This window comes from Scophthalmus maximus, chromosome 8 (genome assembly GCF_022379125.1).
Source record: "Scophthalmus maximus strain ysfricsl-2021 chromosome 8, ASM2237912v1, whole genome shotgun sequence".
Taxonomy (NCBI): Eukaryota; Metazoa; Chordata; class Actinopteri; order Pleuronectiformes; family Scophthalmidae; genus Scophthalmus; species Scophthalmus maximus.
Genome location: NC_061522.1, coordinates 4,437,233 through 4,456,976, shown reverse-complemented (window position 1 = coordinate 4,456,976; position 19,744 = coordinate 4,437,233). Strand labels below are relative to the sequence as shown.

The 19,744-nt window shown below is 45.9% G+C and overlaps 1 protein-coding gene across 2 annotated transcripts in view; it reads right to left on the bottom strand.

The window, feature by feature from the left end:
• Window positions 1–858: 858 nt before the first annotated feature.
• Window positions 859–19,744, bottom strand: part of LOC118312688 (protein sidekick-1-like) — a 224,814-nt gene continuing 205,928 nt past the window's right edge. For both annotated transcript variants that reach the window (XM_035637508.2, XM_035637509.2), the window contains 15 exons: window positions 17,587–17,690; window positions 17,348–17,418; window positions 16,492–16,630; window positions 15,012–15,068; window positions 14,748–14,849; window positions 12,507–12,622; window positions 8,294–8,480; window positions 8,060–8,197; window positions 7,527–7,688; window positions 6,542–6,667; window positions 6,127–6,291; window positions 5,469–5,606; window positions 4,486–4,606; window positions 4,147–4,276; window positions 859–2,759 (listed from right to left, as the gene is read on the bottom strand). In XM_035637508.2, coding sequence (XP_035493401.2) covers window positions 2,454–2,759; window positions 4,147–4,276; window positions 4,486–4,606; window positions 5,469–5,606; window positions 6,127–6,291; window positions 6,542–6,667; window positions 7,527–7,688; window positions 8,060–8,197; window positions 8,294–8,480; window positions 12,507–12,622; window positions 14,748–14,849; window positions 15,012–15,068; window positions 16,492–16,630; window positions 17,348–17,418; window positions 17,587–17,690 — 2,062 coding nt within the window. In that variant the 3' untranslated portion in view covers window positions 859–2,453. The remainder of the gene's footprint in view (window positions 2,760–4,146; window positions 4,277–4,485; window positions 4,607–5,468; window positions 5,607–6,126; window positions 6,292–6,541; window positions 6,668–7,526; window positions 7,689–8,059; window positions 8,198–8,293; window positions 8,481–12,506; window positions 12,623–14,747; window positions 14,850–15,011; window positions 15,069–16,491; window positions 16,631–17,347; window positions 17,419–17,586; window positions 17,691–19,744) is intronic.

Genomic DNA, 19,744 nt, shown 5'->3' with positions numbered 1-19,744 from the left:
TAACGTTATATCCATCTGTCAAGTGAAATCAGGGCCAGCATGTTTTGTTAGTTGGAGGAAAATGTGTGAAACTGAAAGTTCAGGTTTTGATCTTGAACTTTGTAAAATATAACAGTGTGGTCAAAATACAAATAATAGAATAAGTGTCAAATCAAATATTATTTTGAGTCAATTCTCAGTTGGCACCACATAAGTCTGAACTGGAAAAAAAAAAATCAACCTGAAAGTAAAGAAAAAGATCTGAATCTGAAAAGATAAACTGATAAAATAAGACCTCAAATATAAAAATGTTTATGAAAGTGGAAAAAATGTAACCAAAAATTAGATTTGATTTGAAAAAACTTTTTCCAACTTTTGAACACTTTTTTATTTTACAAAGATCAAAACCTGAACTTTCAGTTTTAAACATTTTCTTCGAACTAAAAAAACATATGGCCCTGACTAGAAAGATATAGATTTTTATTGATCCAGATTTTTTTCATAAAGACTCTTGTATCATACAGCTATAATACTATGAAATAATAATAACACTTCTAAGTAATAATATGAATCCAACATGGATGGATTATTACATATTATTTTATTGGGTTGAAACATGTAAAAGCCAGACTGAAGGAGACAACCTGTCGTTGTACTTTGAGCTGATGAGCTTTGAGCTAATTAATGATACTGTGTGTGTGTTCTAATAGTCGCTCGCTAAAAGTGTTTTTTTACCGACAGAGTTCACTTCCGGGTTACTCCGAGTCACTTGTGACAGTCTGAGGCACATCTTTAATTCAGACGATGTAATGAAGGGGGTGATGCTAACGGACGGGTTCGCCGTCCCACAACTAACACAGACCACACAGACACACACGCTGTTAAACAATGACCATTTATTCACGCGCCGTGTGGGACTCAAAAACAAGCGTGGCAGAGTGAGGGGTGGGCAGGGGGAGGAATCTTTAAATCATACATGAGCCAAAAACGTACGGACGATTCTCGTTTGCACTTGAAGGGGGAAGTGCAAAGTGCACGTGTGTGTCGGCCCGGCGGCTGGAGCCGAGGCCAGAGTTCAGTGTGTCGTGGCTCAAACGTCGACCACTTTCAGTCTGAACAAGAGCGATACTGAAAAAACATCCTGTAATCTTGTTCTGCACTCGCTCGCTGCCTCCTCCTCCTCTCCCCGCCGTCGATCCACCCGGAGCGGCCGCATCGCCCGTTCGCTCCGAGTTACACAGACGTGGCGGAAACTACACACAACAGCACACAAGTAAAAAGGGGTTCTGTTCTGTACAAAATCCATCTTAAAAATACATAAACATACGTACAATGGCACACTTTGCTTCACAGTGAACAACAGAGACACGCGTGAACGGAGCATGGAGCCATGTCTACACGCATGCTCGTACACACACACACACACACACACACACACAGACACACACACACACACACGTGTCACACTCAAACACACACACTTACACACACGCCCAAACTTGTAAAAAATTAAACTTCAGCAGAATAAAGATGAAATGTGTGGCGTTCGGCTCAGTGCAAGCTTCATGGCTTGAGGGTTGGAGGGGGGTTGGGGGGGGGGGGGGGGGGGTTGTGGTAGAAGCGCTGGCGACAAAAAAACAAACCATGGTTCCTCACATATTCCAACCCAAACCCCAAACGTCACACATCGCTCTCAGAAACCACGCAACACTCTCACTGAGAATGCCTTAAGTGCTGGAGAACCCTCGCTCTCAGTCCTTTATCAAATATGATGATTATGGACCGTTGTTTTTCTTCTGCTGCCGCTCCTCCGTGTGGTGGTCTTTTAAAGCTGACAGCTTCGCGTGTGTGCACAGGAATCTGTCCGTAAAAGCTGCTCCCGCCTTTTAATAATTCTTCTCTCCTCTTAAAGTTCCTCTCTTCCCAGTTCCTTATGTGTGTGTGTGTGTGTGTGTGTGTGTGCAGTTGTGCAAGTATGCGTACATAGAGGAAACAGAAGAAGCGTTGTGCAGAAGATTCCGTGTTCGACCCCGTCGAGGTTGAATTGTCTCCTCGACATTTACACAAACGGATTCGTCTCTCGCTGGAGAGTCTCTTGAACAGGCAGGTCAGTGTGTGTTGTGTGTGTGTTAGTGTGTGTGTTTGTGTGTGTAAGCACAGTGACAGAGGTGTCTAAGAGTAGGGGAGCAACGCACACACACACACACACACACACACACACACGGTGATGATCTTTGTGAACGAGGGGAGAAGGCGAGTGAGAAGTGTAACTTCAGTTCTCTGGGGCATCCCACGTCCCACGTCTCCTCACCTTGTCCTCCCCTCTCTCCTCTGACGCCGTCAGCTCTTTCTCTCCTCGAGACCAAACACACTCTGGCCCCTCCCCCGCCCCTCCTTCGCTTCGTGTACGTGTGTGTGTGTGTGTGTGTGTGTGCGCGCGTGTATCAAGTCTTGTGCAGATTTCGTCTCTCGAGTCAAACGAATGAGGAGAATCCCGTCACGGGGGTGCGTGATCCCGGCGGGTTGGTGTTGGGGTTGACGTGCGTGAGCGCCGGCTGCCCCGTGGGCGTGTACGCGCCGCCCGTGCTGTGCTGGGTGACCACGGTCTGGTAGTAGGGCTCCGCGTCCGCGGCGGCGCATTCCTCGTAGCCGAAGGGAGCGCCGATCGCCTTCATGCCCTTGGGCTGCCGCTTCCACGAGTTGTAGTAGGTGGGGTCACTCATGTAGTGGTTGACGAAGGAGTGCTTCGGCTGCTCGTCCTCGTAGTCACTGTCCGTTAGCTGGAGGCACACGCGCGCACACACACACACACACACACGCACGCACACACACAGCAGGGGTTAGATTCTGACAGACAAAAATGACAGACGCGCAACACTGCACATGTCATTAATGATGACTGACAGGCGTCTAAAATCTCAATTTACTGCTCAGTACAGAGGAAACGACTGGGTGTCCGTCACACGGGGAGGAGCATGAGGACGATCCTCCCTCATCGTGTCGGCGGCTGACCCGCTGACGGCTGTATTTTCCCTTTTAGATTCATTTCTTTCTGTGTGTCATTTTTTTCATTTCACAGCGGAGCCAGACAGGCCCCGGCGACATCGAACGAGGCCGGTGTCCTGAGACGCTCGCATCAAATTGTGCAGCTCTTAAATTGCACTCGTCTGTTCTTTTGAAACATCATCCTCGGAGAGGGAGAAATCTCTGACAGCACACGTCAGGGAATCAGCGGTCTGAACCGTTTTCATTTGATTCGATGCCTTCACAACACCAGCGTGAGACAGTTAAAAGAAACAGCTCCGGTCCTTTGTCTTTTTTTCTCTTTTGATATATAGATATAAATATAAAGATTAGAATGTATTCATCACGTACACAAAGTGTGCACTGCATGATTTAAAACGGAAAGTTAAAGTACAATGATGTTTCAAATAAAACAAAAGGCTAAAAAAGTTAAAGAATCTAAGTGAGTACTTCAAAAGGGTCATATGGGATATGAAATATTGATCAAAATTAGAATATTCCCATATATTTCCAGTCCTTTATGTCTACCAAACACTTTCCCAATGCACAATCCCAGAATATGAGAAGATTGTTTCATCAGGTTTCACGTTGAAACGGTCGGTCCGTTGGAACTTTGTTTCCTTTTGGTGATAAATGTTCGGTGATAAACTATTTAGCAGATCAGGGACGTGTTGGTGGTCTTCATCCACCAGTTCTCTCTCTCTCCCTTCATTTAAAACACTTGAAAGATATATATATATATTTTAAATGACCAAAGCAGGACAGATGTGGGATGACAGGTTCATTAAGATGAGTAGTGAGGACACAAGCGAATGAGTCTCAAACAATTAGACACTAAACCAAATGAAAGCCACAAAGAAGAGTTGGTCCCTGCGTCTTGTCTTTTTTAAGTTGAAAGAGAAATGAGCGGACAAAGGGAGGACACGCGACTCTGTCTGGACATTGACGTTATACATGTTCTGGGCTCAACGCTGCTCTGTTTGTGTTCACAACTTTCAGAGTCGTCGGCTCTTTGTGCCGTTCACACTGCACGGCTTCCTGTCGCGTGGAGTGAACCTGGGATAAGTGAAGCTACAGTTGACGGCTGTCAAACTGCTGCTCGACTGTCTGGACATGATGTCAGACAGTGAGTGAGAGACGTACCTCCGACTCAGAGACCTCGGTGGGCTTCTCCGTGAGCGTGGTGCTCTCAGTGAGCACGGCTCCATTGTAGTTGTTACAGATGTCCTCGTCAGAGTAGTGAAGCCCGCCTGGACTAGGCCTGGGAGGGGATCTGCACACACGCACACACACACACAGGCACGCACGCGCACACACACACATACACACACACAGGCACGCACGCGCACACACACACATACACACACACACACCAAACCTGTTATATGATGTTGTACTTTGTGTGTGTGTGTGTGTGTGTGTGTGTGTGTGTGTGTGTGTGAGTGTGTGAGTGTGTGTGTGTGTGTGTGTGTGAGTGCTCACCTGGTCCCGTTCTTTTTCAGGAAGGAGTTCTTGGTGTTCAGCGTTCTGCTGTTGAGCTCCAGAGCGGTGAATCCTCCGTTGTCCAGAGTCACAGACTCCTCCGCCGTCGACACGTGCTTCCCTGGAAGGAACAAAAAAAAAAAAAAAAAGAGGAATCGGCCGTTTTAGATGAATATGAATAAAAAAGTCACTCGTATGGGACAAGCGGCGGAAACATTTCCCCTGAAGTTCTCTTTTGTTTTATTCATCACCTGCTCGGCTTCCTCTCAGGCTCGAGAGTGAGAAGCGAGATGGAAGTGAGATGCATTATTTGGCACTGGGGGGGGGGGGGGGGGGTAACCACGGAGAAAACGTTCACCCCATGCTCTCTCTCCTCCTGCAGCCTCTCCCTCGCGGAGGTGGTACAAAGGTTGCCGTGGCAACTCCGATTAACATCTGTCCCGATGCAGCCTGCTTATCGGGACTAATTTGTGACTGCTCTGTCACAGTAAGCCTGAGAGGAGACGACGCTCAGATGTGAACCTCGACACGAAGGGCCGAAGCTTCAGATCAGCGGCTGGGAAAAGTCTCTTTCTGTTTGTCCTTCAACCCATGCTGGAAAGCCTCCGTCGTACCGAAGCATCATGGTAAAGACTCCGATCCGTCCAGCTCCAGGCGGATGAGCAGCCTGACTGACTCATCTCCAACACATAGAGGATACTTTAAGTTAAAACATAATTTCGCTACTGCTACTTACAATCCGTACTGTCCTTTATGACGTAGCCCCGAGTGAAGCCTCAGTGTAGGTCAGTCGTATTGCATTTGCCAACTGTTCTCTTTTACTACTGTTTAAAACTAAGCCCATAATGTGCACTGCACAATTCTCTCTCAAAGGAAACTTCAGTTTTGCACCGTTCTTGAAGAAATCCAAGAGAGGCCTCTCATGCTAAAATTGCTATTTCTCAGTCATACTGGAAGATCAGACCTGAACAGACGCTACACACCTGTGCCACAAGCCTTGTACTTGGTGCTGTGTCCGTGCAGCAGCAGCGTGAAGACCAGGACCAGGATGAGAATGAGTCCCACCAGAGCCATCACCAGCAGGAACCACCACTCCTCGTAGAACGGACGCTCCGACAGCGCTGCGGGCGGAGAGAGAGAGAGAGAGAGAGAGAGAGAGAGAGAGAGAGAGAGAGGGGGGGGGGGGGGGAGAGACATGTCAGGCGGACGTCAACTTTTCTTTTGCCGTGGTCCATCTCGATGCTGTGGTTCAACCAACAGGACCAGAAAAATACTCCTCACTGTCGGTGAAAGACACTTTTTTGAAGGCTGACTCTTCAACCGAGGCACTGAATTGTCCGTCCATCCACTAGCTGTACAACTTGATCCATTAAGGGTCGAAGGGGGGCAATTCTTTCAGATTGTCTTCTGCTTCACTCTGATCTCAGTTGCAGTACCACAGCACTGCCTGTAGATGGCAACATACCCAAAGGGATGGGACCACAAGCCCAGTTAGTTCCTACATCCCATCCAGCAGACTAGACATTGAGTCTCACCTCAATTAGACAAGTTGGATCACCCTGGATTTGTTAATTAACCTTACTCCCGCAGTGTGTGTGTTTGTATGTGTGTGTATCTGTGTGTGTGTGTGTGTGTGTTTACCAGCGAGAGCAGCAGAGGGTGTACTCGGCTGTCCGTAACCATAGCGATTAACAGCGATGACTCTGAACTCGTAGCTGATCCCCGACCTCAGGCGCTCCATCGGCACTGAGACAGACCTGCTGCCGGGAGGGAGGGGTCTGATGAAGGAATCCCACACCCCCTCATCTGCAGAGGGAGAGAGGGAGAGAGGGAGTGCTACGTTGATTGACCGCCAGACAAAGAGATGAGAGATTGGGAACATTTCAGACGATGATAACGATGAGGATCACTGTCATTGCTGTGATTATCAGTCGAGGGACTACGCAACAGTCAGACTTCCACTTGCCGTCTTACACCTCTGGTAATGGTTATGAAAAGGTGCAGGGCCGGGTAAGTTATGGCCGCCGTGTGCGAGGGGGTTTGTGTTCGAGCTCACCTGAGGGCCGAGCCTCAATAACGTATCCAGTCACAGGTGTTGCACCAATGTCTCCCTCTGACCAGTGGATGTTCAGAGCAGAGGACGTCTTGGTGATGGACATTCCCGCCGGAGAGCCAGGGGTGCCTACAATGACACACACACACACACACACACACACACACACACACACACAGTGCCCGTTTTTTATTTGTATGCCAGCATCACCAGCATGTCACTCAAGTCAAGCGCAAGTGCTGTTCCCGTGTCATACGACCCGAACATAACTGATCCCAACTGGAGCACGACTGATTCATCCGTTGGCTGATACGAGCCCCTCACAGACACGTCGGTATCAGCGTTTATGTTTTACTGACATGCCTTGATATGGAAACTTTTATTACACAGAGTAAACAGTGCAGCAAAGATGTTTATATTTCACCTTTTTTTTTCTTTTCTTGATTCAAGTTCTCTATGTTTTTTGTTGTATTTGTGTTTTCTTTTTATGTAGAGTTATTTATATTTTATCTATTTTTGGTTAAACTGTAAAATATCAAGCCTAATTACATTTATTTGGCATGAGGGTATGATAGGGATCTAAGGAATCATTGTGAAATGTAAAAAAAACAAACAAACATTTGATATATCAGCGGGGTCGGGGTCTAATCCCAAACATTCCCCGAACCCGAATCTTAACCTGGATCTCATTCTAACCTTAATCAAAAACTAAATTTAACCCTTTAGTCTAGAGCTGAAATGATGAGTTGATTAGTTGATCAAAATATAATTCACTGGAAAACTTTTTAAAAAATCACCTGACCCATAGTTACAATTTTTCAAGCAAAACTGCCAAATGTGAGAATTTGCTGCATGTCTATAATTTCCATCATTGCAAACTGAAAATCCGGGTTTTGTACATTGCAATGTCACGTCACCTTTTAAAAAAAACATTTTATTCCATAAACAATCTGTAAACCCACCCCCCAAGTAGTGCTTGTGTGTCTACCTTGCACAGGCTGAGCGGTGACGTTGGCCTGTGCGGGAGGTCCGTAGCTGACGGTGAGAGCCTGAACGCTGAACGTGTACGTCGCTCCTTTGACCAGGTCCCGAACCTTCAGCCACCGCTGCCAGCTGCCCTTCACGTCCACTGTCACAACTTTACTCACCCCTGCTCACACACAGACACCAAACCAAAAGAAAATGTCAGTCTCCTCCTCAACATCACTTTCTGTGAGTGTGTGTGTGTGTGTGTGTGTGTGTGCAGGGGTGTGGCACCAAATTCTGGGCCCTATACATAGGCAGTCTCTGTGGGGCCCCCCGCAGCTATGATGCTGAATCATTTATGATACTGTGTGTGTTCTAATAGTAACTATTAACTATCCCTTGGTTTGTGTTTCGTCTCTTTCTCTTCTGGGACCCAGACTTTTCTTTGTTGAGGGAAGACATGATAAAGTCACTGGTCAGTAAATTAGCTGATTAGCCCCCCCCCGCCCCTCCCGAGTGCTACGCCCATGTGTGTGTCTGTGTGTGTGTGCATACCCTGCACAGGAGCTGTGGGCTGGTAGACGACCCTGTAGCCCTCCACCTGTCCATTGGGAGTGAGCGGAGCTCCCCAGGACACGTTGACACTTCCTCCTGTCACCTCTGAGAAGGACAGGTAGCCGGGCGGGCCGGGAGCTGCAGACACGTGGAGAATGACCAATGAAATGACGGGAAGACAGATACAGGAAAACAACGACATAGTAGGACGTTGCCGTCAGTTTGGCTCCCTACCGGACTGCAGCGTCCGAGTCCCGCGGGGGTCGCTGGGCGGCCCGTCTCCAGCCGTGTTGAAGGCCGCCAGCGTGACCATGTACGGCGTGTAGCTGGTGAGGTTGGTGAGATGCACACGGGTGTCCGGGACAAAAACCACCATCACCTTCTCACTCTGGTTCTGCTTGTCCCGCTCCCAGTAGTGGATCTGCGACACAGAGAGTAAACAGTGTTACCAACGCCGGCTCTGGTCTTAATGACTCTCCTGCCCCTGTTTACTCGTCTCCCTCACCTCATATCTGCCAACTACATGTATTATTTATGTTCGTTCCTTTGCTGCTGAGGTCTCCTTATTGATCCATATAAAACAACAGGGCTCCTGTGTTGTTTTACTAGGAAGAAAAAGGTTTCTTACAGAGAGATTTGTTTAGGCGTCGACAGTTTAACATGAGAGTGAAATATCTATTTCAGAAACCGGTCTGGCCTTGACCAACATATCTAACTTATTAATATACGGAAGGGTCCAAAACTCAGATGTGTGGGCCACACTGTAGATCAGGACCACATTTTTCTTTCTCTCTTTACTTTAAACCTCCAGACTACATTGTCAAAAATGTCCGGAGCTCGTCTGAGAGCAGCTCTGGTGACATGCTATGGCACTTCCGAGGACAATGGTGTTTTCAGGTCACATTTGAATAGCGTCAATGTCATCATTATGACTGCGACACAGATTTTTCAGATCAAGATAAATCTGATTTGGCACCAAATAATACAGAGGCGCCTGAAAACCAAACATGGGTTCATTAAATCCGATAATAGTCAACAATAAAATAGTTATATGATCAGTGCAGAGTATTTATTGACACCCTTACATCATTAAATTTGCCCATTTGAACCCATTTAAGTGGTGGAACAATCAGAAATGTAGAATTAAGTCCCTGTGTGTAGTCTTTTTACATAACCATAATCGTGGATATGACTATTAAATTTAATCGCCCTTTGGTTGATCCCCGTAACGTTAAATAGAGCAAAGGCCGTCTGATTATTACCTCCCAGTATAATGAGATCAATTTCAGTATCAAGACCTCATTCTTTGTAGCGTGTGACTGATGAACAAAAGTTCTCTTCTTTTTTCAATATAAAACACCACCAGTGGTTCAATTTCATGCAACTGTGGCGAGTTTTGGAAATATGTTACGTAACTGACTTTGACAAGATGGTGAAATGAATTCAGAAAACCAGAATGTGTGACTTCTACATTGTGGTCAGGGTCACACACTTTTTAATGGAACCGGCTGTATAATAACCAGAGAAAACCGATGAGCGCCACACTTCATATCCTCCTGCCAGTAAACAGCCTATATAAATGCATATCCAGTGACAAAATCTGTGTGGTGCATTAAAACAGCTTGCCTCCTGATCATAAGGGTACTAGTTATTTTATACATGACCCTATACACAATTTACCACAATTTTTAAAGGTTCCATGTGTAACATAAAGAACAAAAACGTTGTTATTAAGGACCCTGGTGGCCGTAACGTGAACTGCAGTCAGCGTCCTGTCGCGCGAGCAAGCGAGGTTGACGTCGTTTGCCACAAAATGTGATTTTCCTGCCGTTGGGAACGCGTCCGACTCGGACAGTCTCCTGCTGCGTTCGCCATATGTGAACGGAAAAGTCCAGAGAAATGTCCGGACGCAATTTTGAAAGGCAAAGGTAAAAGGCAATTTTCTTTGCAATACATTGCTCAATAAAAAAAAAGTGAGTAATACATGTAAATTGCTTTCTTATAGTACCTCTAATCCAAGCTGAATGTAGAGGAAATATTGTAATCTATTAATGTTTAAAACATCAGCTGAGAGCACAGCAGTGCAGGCTTGACTTTCCCCCCACACACACACACACACACACGCGCTGTAGCGTGCAGCCATATCTGATACAAACTAACAGCAAGGTTACAGAGGTGGTTGAGCCTCATGCATTAGAAATGATTGAGGGAAAGCATCTTGTATATACACCTGTACAATCCCTCAGAGGCAGGGAAGAGACACAGCAGCAGTCACAGGACTTCTTCTCGTGGTGGTTACTGTGTTCAAAGCTTCAATGTTGAAAGCTTTAAGTGCACGTGGAAAGAGGAAGGCAGACGGATGTCCGTGACAAGCGCTCAACGACAATCGGCCACTGATTGTCTATAATCAGATCGTGAAACTGTAAACACATCGCTAACTGGCAGTTTTCATGAACTGCGTACAAACAAGACGGATGCAAAGTGGGAAACTGTCAGATATTGATATGATTGATCTAATATACTTTATTTGGCATCTGCCAACAACAACATGCTGCATTATATTGATAAATCTTCCGATGACCATATGCTGTCCTCCATGAAATGTTACAATAAATGTGGGGTTCAGCGTACAGCTGATCTTTAATGATACCCAATATTAAGCGAAGGATGATTCAATGATTTTCATACTCATTCAATACCTGTGTGGCAGCAATGGATTTCAAATTCAAATGGACATCAGTGTTTTTGCTTAGCAGTTTCCGAGTAAATAGTATTCAGAGATACGTTTAGCTGGTACATACAGTATCCAAGAGTTTTTCACCCTGGACATAAACCTCCCCTGTTCAGTTTGGGATACAAAGTAAAACAGCGGCCAAGAGCCACTCAAAGGGTCCATTTTGTTATTATTCCTAACAGAAAGCACCGCAAAGCATCATAAGTTATATTTACTGCTCCCGAACTCGGAAGCAGCAGCAGTTCACGAGTAGCACTTGAGGGCAGCATAAAACCATCTCTCTCCCTCTGCAAGCTCTCACCGTGATGACATGCAGAACAACTCCCGCATTTGCTCACTTTGAAATAAAAAAATTAGTTTACCGTCTGGATAAGAGTTTTTATTCCCGGAAATAGGAAATATCTCTCGTGAAACGTCATTCTTACGGTTTAGTAAGAAGCAGACGGGGGATTTTGTAATCCACGCTGCCATTTTGGATCTATTTTTTTGTATTTGATAAGAGTGAGACGCTCAAAATGAGTCTTAAAGATACAACTGTAAGTCACCATGAATGAACATTAAATGGATTGTGCAAACATCTCTTTTGTTAATGAATTGATTTAGGATTTTAAGTCATGATAAAAAAATAAAAAAAAACCCCAGGAGCTTTTTTTTTAGGTTTTTTCTTTGTGTCTATTTCTCTTATTTTATAAATACCTGACCCCATTTTGTTGAAGATCGGATGACGCGTCTGTATAGTCTAAGTATATCGAGAAAAAGTTGATATGACAAGGACAATGTGCAGTCGTGGATTGATTTAATCACAAAATATGAATAACTGATTTGTGCTGAAGGTTATCTGTTGCTAAAATTTCATAACGTGCAACATCTGACACGCTGTGTGTTGGAGAGATTCCTCTCGACGGGACCTGCATAGTTTGGAATAAGCCGTTGCCCCTCACCCGTCACGTCCACTGTGCTTAAGAAGCCCTCTTGGGCATTTCAATGAACCTCAACAGTGGAAAAAGGCTCTGCGGTCAAGTGAGTCCTACCTGCTGTGTGTGCGCTGCTCATCTCACAAGAGCAGGTGTGTTCACAAAAGTCTGAACCTCAATTCATAGAATTCTGTGCTCTATTTCTCTCATCTTAATCTCCTTACCCCCCCCCCCCCCCCTTCCGCCCTCATGTCCATCCATCTCTGGTATTCGCATATTCGCTCAATCCTCTTCTCTAATCAGGATTCTACAGGGATCACTTGCTCCTCTCATTCCTTCACTCTGCAAATATTACATTCCCCCCTTTCTTCTCCAGTCCTCCCTCTACTCCTGCAGAAATCAATGTGTCTAAAGCGGGACAGATAACCTTGTGTTTGAAGTGCTAAGCGCGGGGGGGGGGGGGACGGAGGACTGGGGGGGGGGGGGGGGGGGGGGGGGGGCAGAGGAGTGATATTGAAACCATTAAAGGATATTCAGATTCTTTCTCTTACTTAATTCACTCCCTTTGCCGCGTCTCTATAGGGCACTTGAAGGTGCAGCGGAGCAGAGACAAGAGGGGAGACATTTTAAACACAGACAAAACCGGCGCCGTGCGTCTGCCACATAGAGACTCTGAGCATGTGTGTTTGCTGCGTTTTCCCCTGTATTGTATGTGCCTGTCACAAGGAATTATTTCCTCTGTGTGTGTGTGTGTGTGTGTGCATGTACATGTTTGTGTTGGTTTTCATGTATGTGTCACCTTGTATCCTTGGATGAGTCCATTCTGGGTCTCGAGGGGGGGGGTGTCCCAGGTCACTTCCAGGCTGGAGGGAGACACCGCCGACACTCTGATAGACTGGGGCGCCACGGATGGAGCTGCAGCAGGGGAGATGTTTTGTTAGACGGTTACTGTGTGTGTGTGTGTGTGTGTGTGTGTGTGTGTGTGTGTGCGTGCGCGTGTACAGCAGGTTGTTAGGGAGGGAAGTAGGTAAGTTATGTTCTAGTCCTCCAATTAGAACGGGCCTAAGGCGGTACCTAGTTACTCCACTGTACCACACATATGCATGAACACTCAGCAACACCTGAGGAAAGGGAAAAGGCCATATCACCTCATTTCATCATCCCCCTGCAGCCTTTTCTTCCTCCCCCTCCCACTTCCACTCCCGCTGCTCATGCTCACCTCTCACTCCACTGCATGTGGTATGTATAACCTATTAAACTCTACACACACACACACACACACACATTGATTATAAATGCAGGATGGGTCTGATGGAGGGAATGTGAGATTGTAAGAAAAACCAACGCGTGAGTGTTGCTCATAATGTGCAATTCTGTCCGGCAGCACTCTTCTTTGAACGCCCTCGTATTTGCCTACGGGGCCGAGAGGACCACGGAGGAGGCGGTGACCCGCCTGCTGCTGCACCTTTAATTCCCCTGGCACTTTTACAGCGGGACGCTCTTTGCGGACTTCAGCTCTGCTCTCAGACGGCATCCAAAGGCACCCGGTGATCCAGAAGCGACACCAAAGTGACAGGCAGCAAAACTGTTTGGGTTTGGGGCATGACAACATCGCCTGTGCTCACCACCGCCACCGGTGAGCACCACGGGGTCGTGAGCTGAGCCCATGTCTCTGCACGCTGCCCTCCCCTGACTGCACTCAGCCCCTCATCCAGCAGCACTGACCTCAAGTACACAACACTGACAAGGTGTTTGCGCCACCTTCATCTCAAAATCAGGAAGAAAAAAAAAAAAAAGATAGTAATAAATGTCCTGTCACTACAGCCTTGCAGCAGCCTGATTAATTATTCAACGAATTTTAGATTGATTGACTCGGACTCACACTGTACAATAAACTCACTTCAAAGGAGCCTGTCACTGCTCATCTCTGCTCCACCTGTGTCTTCAACATGCTCTCATCGTAACTGTGCTGTGTGTGTGTGTGTGTATGTGGGGCTGTTTTCATACATGAAATCTGGGAAATGTCCCAAAAAAATTGGGTCCGGACATTTTCCGGTCTTTGCCGTCGACATATCCGTGTTGTATTCTGACATAGGCTGAATGGGACATTTGCGCTCTCGCATACAGCCTGTTTATAAAATTTCAGGAAAGTTTCAGTGGAAGTCTAAAAGCAGCTTCTGTGTGTGTGTGTGTGTGTGTGTGTGTGAGTGTGTGCGCGTGTGTGAGATATATTTGTTCTCCTGTCTGATTAATGGATCCATGGTTTGACTCCGGAGAAAGTTAAACAGGGGTTGGGCCATCACTATAAAATAGATGACCTTGTGCAGCTCTGGATCACATTCAGATATGCGTGTGGTCACACACACACACACACACACACACACACACACACACACACACACACACACACACACACACACACACACACACACACACACACACACGTCCCTGATTGAGAGCACCACTAAGCCTATCAAAGGCAATGTCACTCAAGGGGCACTGAGAGCGAGACAGGAGGTGCGGACACGACCAAGCAGGACAGAGAGGAGAATGACAGGGGCACCGGACCGGACCGGACGAGATTGGCAAAAAGCGGCAAAAGCAACTAAGCGGAGACTTATTTTGACAAAACAATCCCAACGACTCTGACGTCCACTTCCTGGCTTCTTGGAGAGATTTCAATCATACCACGCGCACATGGAGTGGTATGATTGAAATCATAACAGCTACCAGGTCGTGTCTACGGATCCATCTCCATTAAAACTAAACACCGTCGGCTGTGATGTGATGTGTGAAAGACCTGAAAAATGTTGTAAGTGGCCAGTTTAGTTCCCTTGGTCGAGAAAAACAATTTCCATTGTCTGAAAATGTGCCATCACGCTTAAAATTAGACTCCAGTCCAAAGTATTCGGTCGTGTTCCCCTTATGACAAGGCACACGGGAGAGAAGCAGCTTGACAAACAATATTCAGCAATAGAACTGCTTCCCTGTGTCAATGTTCGTGAACAATATCTGTAGATCACACATTGTTGTCACTCACCTGCCTCTCCAACAGACACCTCCACCGGGATGGAGGGTGGGCTCTCTCCGATGATATTGTAGCTTGTCATAACAATCTGGTAACGTTGGAACTTCTTCAGCTCTACAGAGGAATAAAACTTGAATAACCACACGCAGGGCAAACACATGGCGTGGTTGTTATTGACACCTACTTGGTGTCTCACACAGCTAATCCAAACTAAACCTCCAGTAAGGCAAAGAGCCCTCAAGGTTTACTCCCCCAGTTTACTGTTGATTTACTCACGAGTCAACTCGAACTCTGTTAGCGAGGCGCTGCTGACCGTCTTGAAGGTGCTCTTGGCTTGAGACGAGTGCGGGGAAACATGGACGGAGAGAAAATCAATAAACATTTCACGTTCAACAATAAAATTGTGCAATTATAATGCTATTCCGTAAAAACGACAATGTTCAAGGCTTCTACGTTTCCGTATCCTTGTCATGCTCAGTGGCTGCTGGGTGGACAAAGCATTACCCATCTAGTCGAGCAGATACTCCATCTACTATAAAGCACTGTGCAAAATTAACATTCTATTATTGCAATGTTATATTGCAATATTGTCTCATAGGGTAAAAAAAGGGGTCCTGGTGTGAGGCCCATTAGCTCACTCGGTCATCGTAGTTGCAGAGTTCCTGCCTGGTCCCTGCTCTGTTGTGGAAAACATCTTACAAGATATTTTTCTTATGTATTTTTAAAAAAACCCAACAACTGTAAGTTCTTTTTTCTTAAACATTTAAAACCTCTGAATGAAATCCAACGAAAAAACCCACTGCAAAATGGGTTACATGAGAAATGCTCATGCAGCGTGAACAGTGAAACAAGCCCTTTTTTTTTAATAAACCCTCAAGTCTGATTGTCAGGTAATAAATCTTGCACAAACAGTGTCACTGTACTTATTGGTGCAAAGCAAACAATTTTCATCTCTGATCCTCTTCCACTGCTTGTTTTGTGATTCTATATAATACAAAATGTTTTCATTAAATCAAAGATTGCAGTGCAGCAGCTCGAACCTACAGCGAGCCTTGGTAATCAGGTGGCATGTACGATCTAATAAATTCACTGTTCTATATATTCTATATATATGATTACCTGACATCGAAAAATGGGTCGATCATCTGCCATATTCGTACAATGTACACAATGTATGTAAAGCTCTTACCCACATGCCCACGTGTAACCACATGTTACAACTACGTGAGTTAAAATGGTCATAGGCATGTAAGTGTACCAAACGAAATAAGTCTGATATTACCGTAAATATTCTTCATAATACAATGATGAAGTAGCTCTACATTGGAATACAAGTACACTAATGTTTCTTTGTTCCCAAGTCATATACAGTACTATCAAGTATTGACGATGCGGACTGTTTTTTTCAGTTATCAGCTCCAGTGTTTTGATGCTAATATATTAGGTTTGTGGCCAATAAGTGCACATTTAAGACCTTTCACTATGTTCTTTTTGTAAAATGCCGGAATAAAAAAAAAAGAAGTTGGCCGTTGTTTTTTTTTTACAATGAAAAAAAACAGTAGTTTAAAAAAAATGTACAAACAAGTTAAAGGGGCAGTAAGCGATTTTAATCCAATACACACACAATTCAGCAAAAATCGCCTACTGCCCCTTTAAAGCGACAGAAGAGTGACAGTGACAGTTATTTCTGTGCACGGGCCCACGTGGCGTGCGAGAAGAGACGAAGCTGGACAGGTGTAGCGTCAGCACTACTCACTTGTAATGAGGGAACTTGCGCTGGTAGTTCTGGTCGTCTGGACTTCTGCCTCGGTGAAAGCGGAGGCGTTCACTGGCAGCTCTCTGTAGTAGAGCCGGAATCCAGTCAACAGCCCGTTAATGCTGTCGTCAGCGGGGCGCTGCGAACAGGCGCGCACACAGGCACATGCGGAGAGAATCATTAGTGCAATAGTAAACGTCTGAAAAGACTCTGCGAGTCTGCTAAGAAACGTTTCCGTTGTTCTGGTTGACTGACAGGACCCGGGCAGGCTGGCAGAGCAGTGTTTGATCAGCACAGTCCACTTTAAAGAGACGCCTTGCACAGACAAAGCGATGCTTCAGTGGGCTTGGCACTCTTTGCAAAGGATGATGAAATTGCCGGTGACTTTGTTTTTTCACTGCCTCCTCCTGCCTTGATATAAGGCTAGAAGGAGCCAGAGGAGACGTTTCCAAAATAGAGGAGGAAGAGCGACAAGCAGTGAAGTTGCCATGCCTTATTTACCGTCTCTTCCCATATCGCCGTGGCTCTGAACCGCCTCTATTACTAGAGCTCTCCTTTCCTCTCTTTTTTTCCTCCGTTGATGGACGACGCTTGGCTCCCTTGCCCTCTAACATCTCTCCTGCTGATATTTTCTCATTAGGACGTCGAACGTTTCCCTCCCCTACCCGTGACTGTCTGTCCACGCCGTCTGTTCATCCCTCTCTCCCTCCATCTCATCAATCTGTCCGTGCTGCCCTCTGACCCCTCGCTACTTCAGCAAAACAATGATAATTTCCTCCGCAGTGAGTGAGTACCCTGCACTCAAAGTTTTGTCGTGTGTATTTGTGTTCGTGCGTCTCAGGGCGTATGAAAGTACCTTCCACTGCACCAGGACTGAGGTGGTGGTCGTTGGTTTCACTGCGAGGATCACCGGAGGCTCGTCAGGCACTGGAGAGAAAACGCGTGAAAAAAGAAAAGAGTGAGGAAGAAGAAGAAGAAGAAGAAGAAAAGCACAAAGACAGGAAAGGCGTCCGCCCATCCCCTCGCAGTTCTTCTCTGCTAAATTATTCCACTTTCTTTCCGCCCCCCGGCTCCGTCCGTGTCCCAGTCTCTCACCGTCCTGCAGAGTCGTAACAGGCTCCGTCTCTTTGCTGAGGACGCTGTCCCCTACGTCGTTGGTGGCCAGCATCCGAAACTTGTACGATGTGAAGGGCTTCAACCTATAGACACAAACATGTGTGCGGAAGGACCCAGATGAAAATGTATAGTACATGTTCGCATTCGGGAATCATCAAATATTTGATGTCCATTTTTGTTCAGCCGACATTTGATGATGTAAATGTCGTGACAGGGCGGCTGGACCTCATTCACAATATTGTTTTTTATAGTGTGATTTTTATCACAAAAACAACTTGCATTTGAAAATGTATCCAATAAAACCAGAGCAACACAATTACACTCAAGACGCTTATGACACCGCGACAGCCGAGGGCGTGTCTTGGTGAGGAGCGGAGCCTCACGATGATCATCAATCACCAGTGGTCAGAAGAAAAACGTTTCTGAGTTCTCATAATGCATTTTCACACATGGCAGTGGCGGCACCAGGTGTTAATCCGACTCACACCTTTTTTTTAATAACTTGAAAGATGGGACATGGGTGAAAATTGCATCTCAGTGCCGCCTCTTGGCTTCGGGACTGTCTCTGATTGTTTTCACAGTTGATACTTGGACTGAGTAATTTTTAGCTCGTCGGTGTTTCCACAATGTGAAAATGACAAAGTGTAAAAACTTTTCTCAGGTGTTCTCGCGGTCAAACTTCCGATATTTGTGTACGGTGGAATGACGTGTGGGTGTAGGGTCCTCGTCCTTAATACCTTAGGTTTTAGACTCAGCTGGGTGGAACAGGTCAAGGGGTCAAAAGGCCAAAAAAGTGGATTGGGGACATTGGTTTATTGTATCTTAACCAACCATGACTCATACATACTATAAGATACATGTGTATTATTGGGTCCGAGTTCAGTTGATCTCTGTGCATCCCTTTCTGTTTATCTCTCTGTCTTTAAGAATATATTAGTGATTTTGTATCACTAATATCAGTTGGCAATAAAGTAGGTTCTTGCCAAAGTTGCAGAGCTGTTGCTGAGCTGCATCCCCAATTGTTAATCTTCAAGCCAAGAAGACCAGCGTGTGCTCTCATTCCTTCTGACTCTGTTCGGCTATTCTACACAAAGTCCTTTCAGATACAATTGAATGGAATTTGCTTCCTTGCAAAGCCCCTTTTAAAGACCTTTTTTGAGTGATTCTGTATTGTTAACATGGGTTTGTGGGTTTCTCTTCTTACTCTACTAGAAAAGGCTCATGTACTATACAAGATACAAAGAAGACTGCTCATCAAAAAATAACTCCACAGCACACAAGGCGGTCAGAAATTCCACTGGGGGCGTTTAACTTCCTCCAAAAACCACCATCGCCACCTCTCACAGGCCTGTTTCGCTCCTCTCAGTGGACTCTGAAGATCACACAAGGTCTTGTACAATAATTATCTTACACCATCCTAATGGTCGGCCCTGCCACAGCATCTTAACTGCCATATAACCACATCGTCGGATCTGCATTTTCTCCCCCGTGCGATGTGAAAAGCATTAATAAGCACAGAATAAAAATTCAAATCAGCCGTTTTTGAAATCAATTTACTCGAGAGCCACTTGCCGTCTGCCCAGCGAACGCGGACCCGTTGCTGCCGCACAGCGCTAATAGTTCCGACGGCCCCTCTCCCCTAACACTGGGAAATGAATCACAATTCAAAAGTGGCTGCAAAACAGTTATTTTCTTAATCCTTAATTGATATAACCTATATTTAACACAAATTCACAGGAGCCATTCAACCATTTGTAACAAGCAAGTCATTCCACTCCTGCTCACACATCCACCTGCAGGGTCCTTCTCCAGACTTTATTTACAGAGTGCCCAGGAGACTGCAGAGGACCGGTTGAAAATTCATCGGGCGCTGGAAGAACCGCCAACGTGGCTTCTTCGTATAATAATGAGGCGGGCCCAGTGAGGGACAAGGAAACGCCCTATGGGGTTGCGGGTATCGTAGGAACAGGACATCAAAGGCACCATGCTCAAAGAGGGTGGTACCGACAGCACGGGGGCGATGTTTAGGACATTATTTGAAAGTGTGTGTCTGCGAATGAGCCGCGGGGACTTGGGGATGTTTTGGTTCCGAAGACGTCTCGCCGGGAAACAGCAATTAAGGACAGATCCCAAGTAA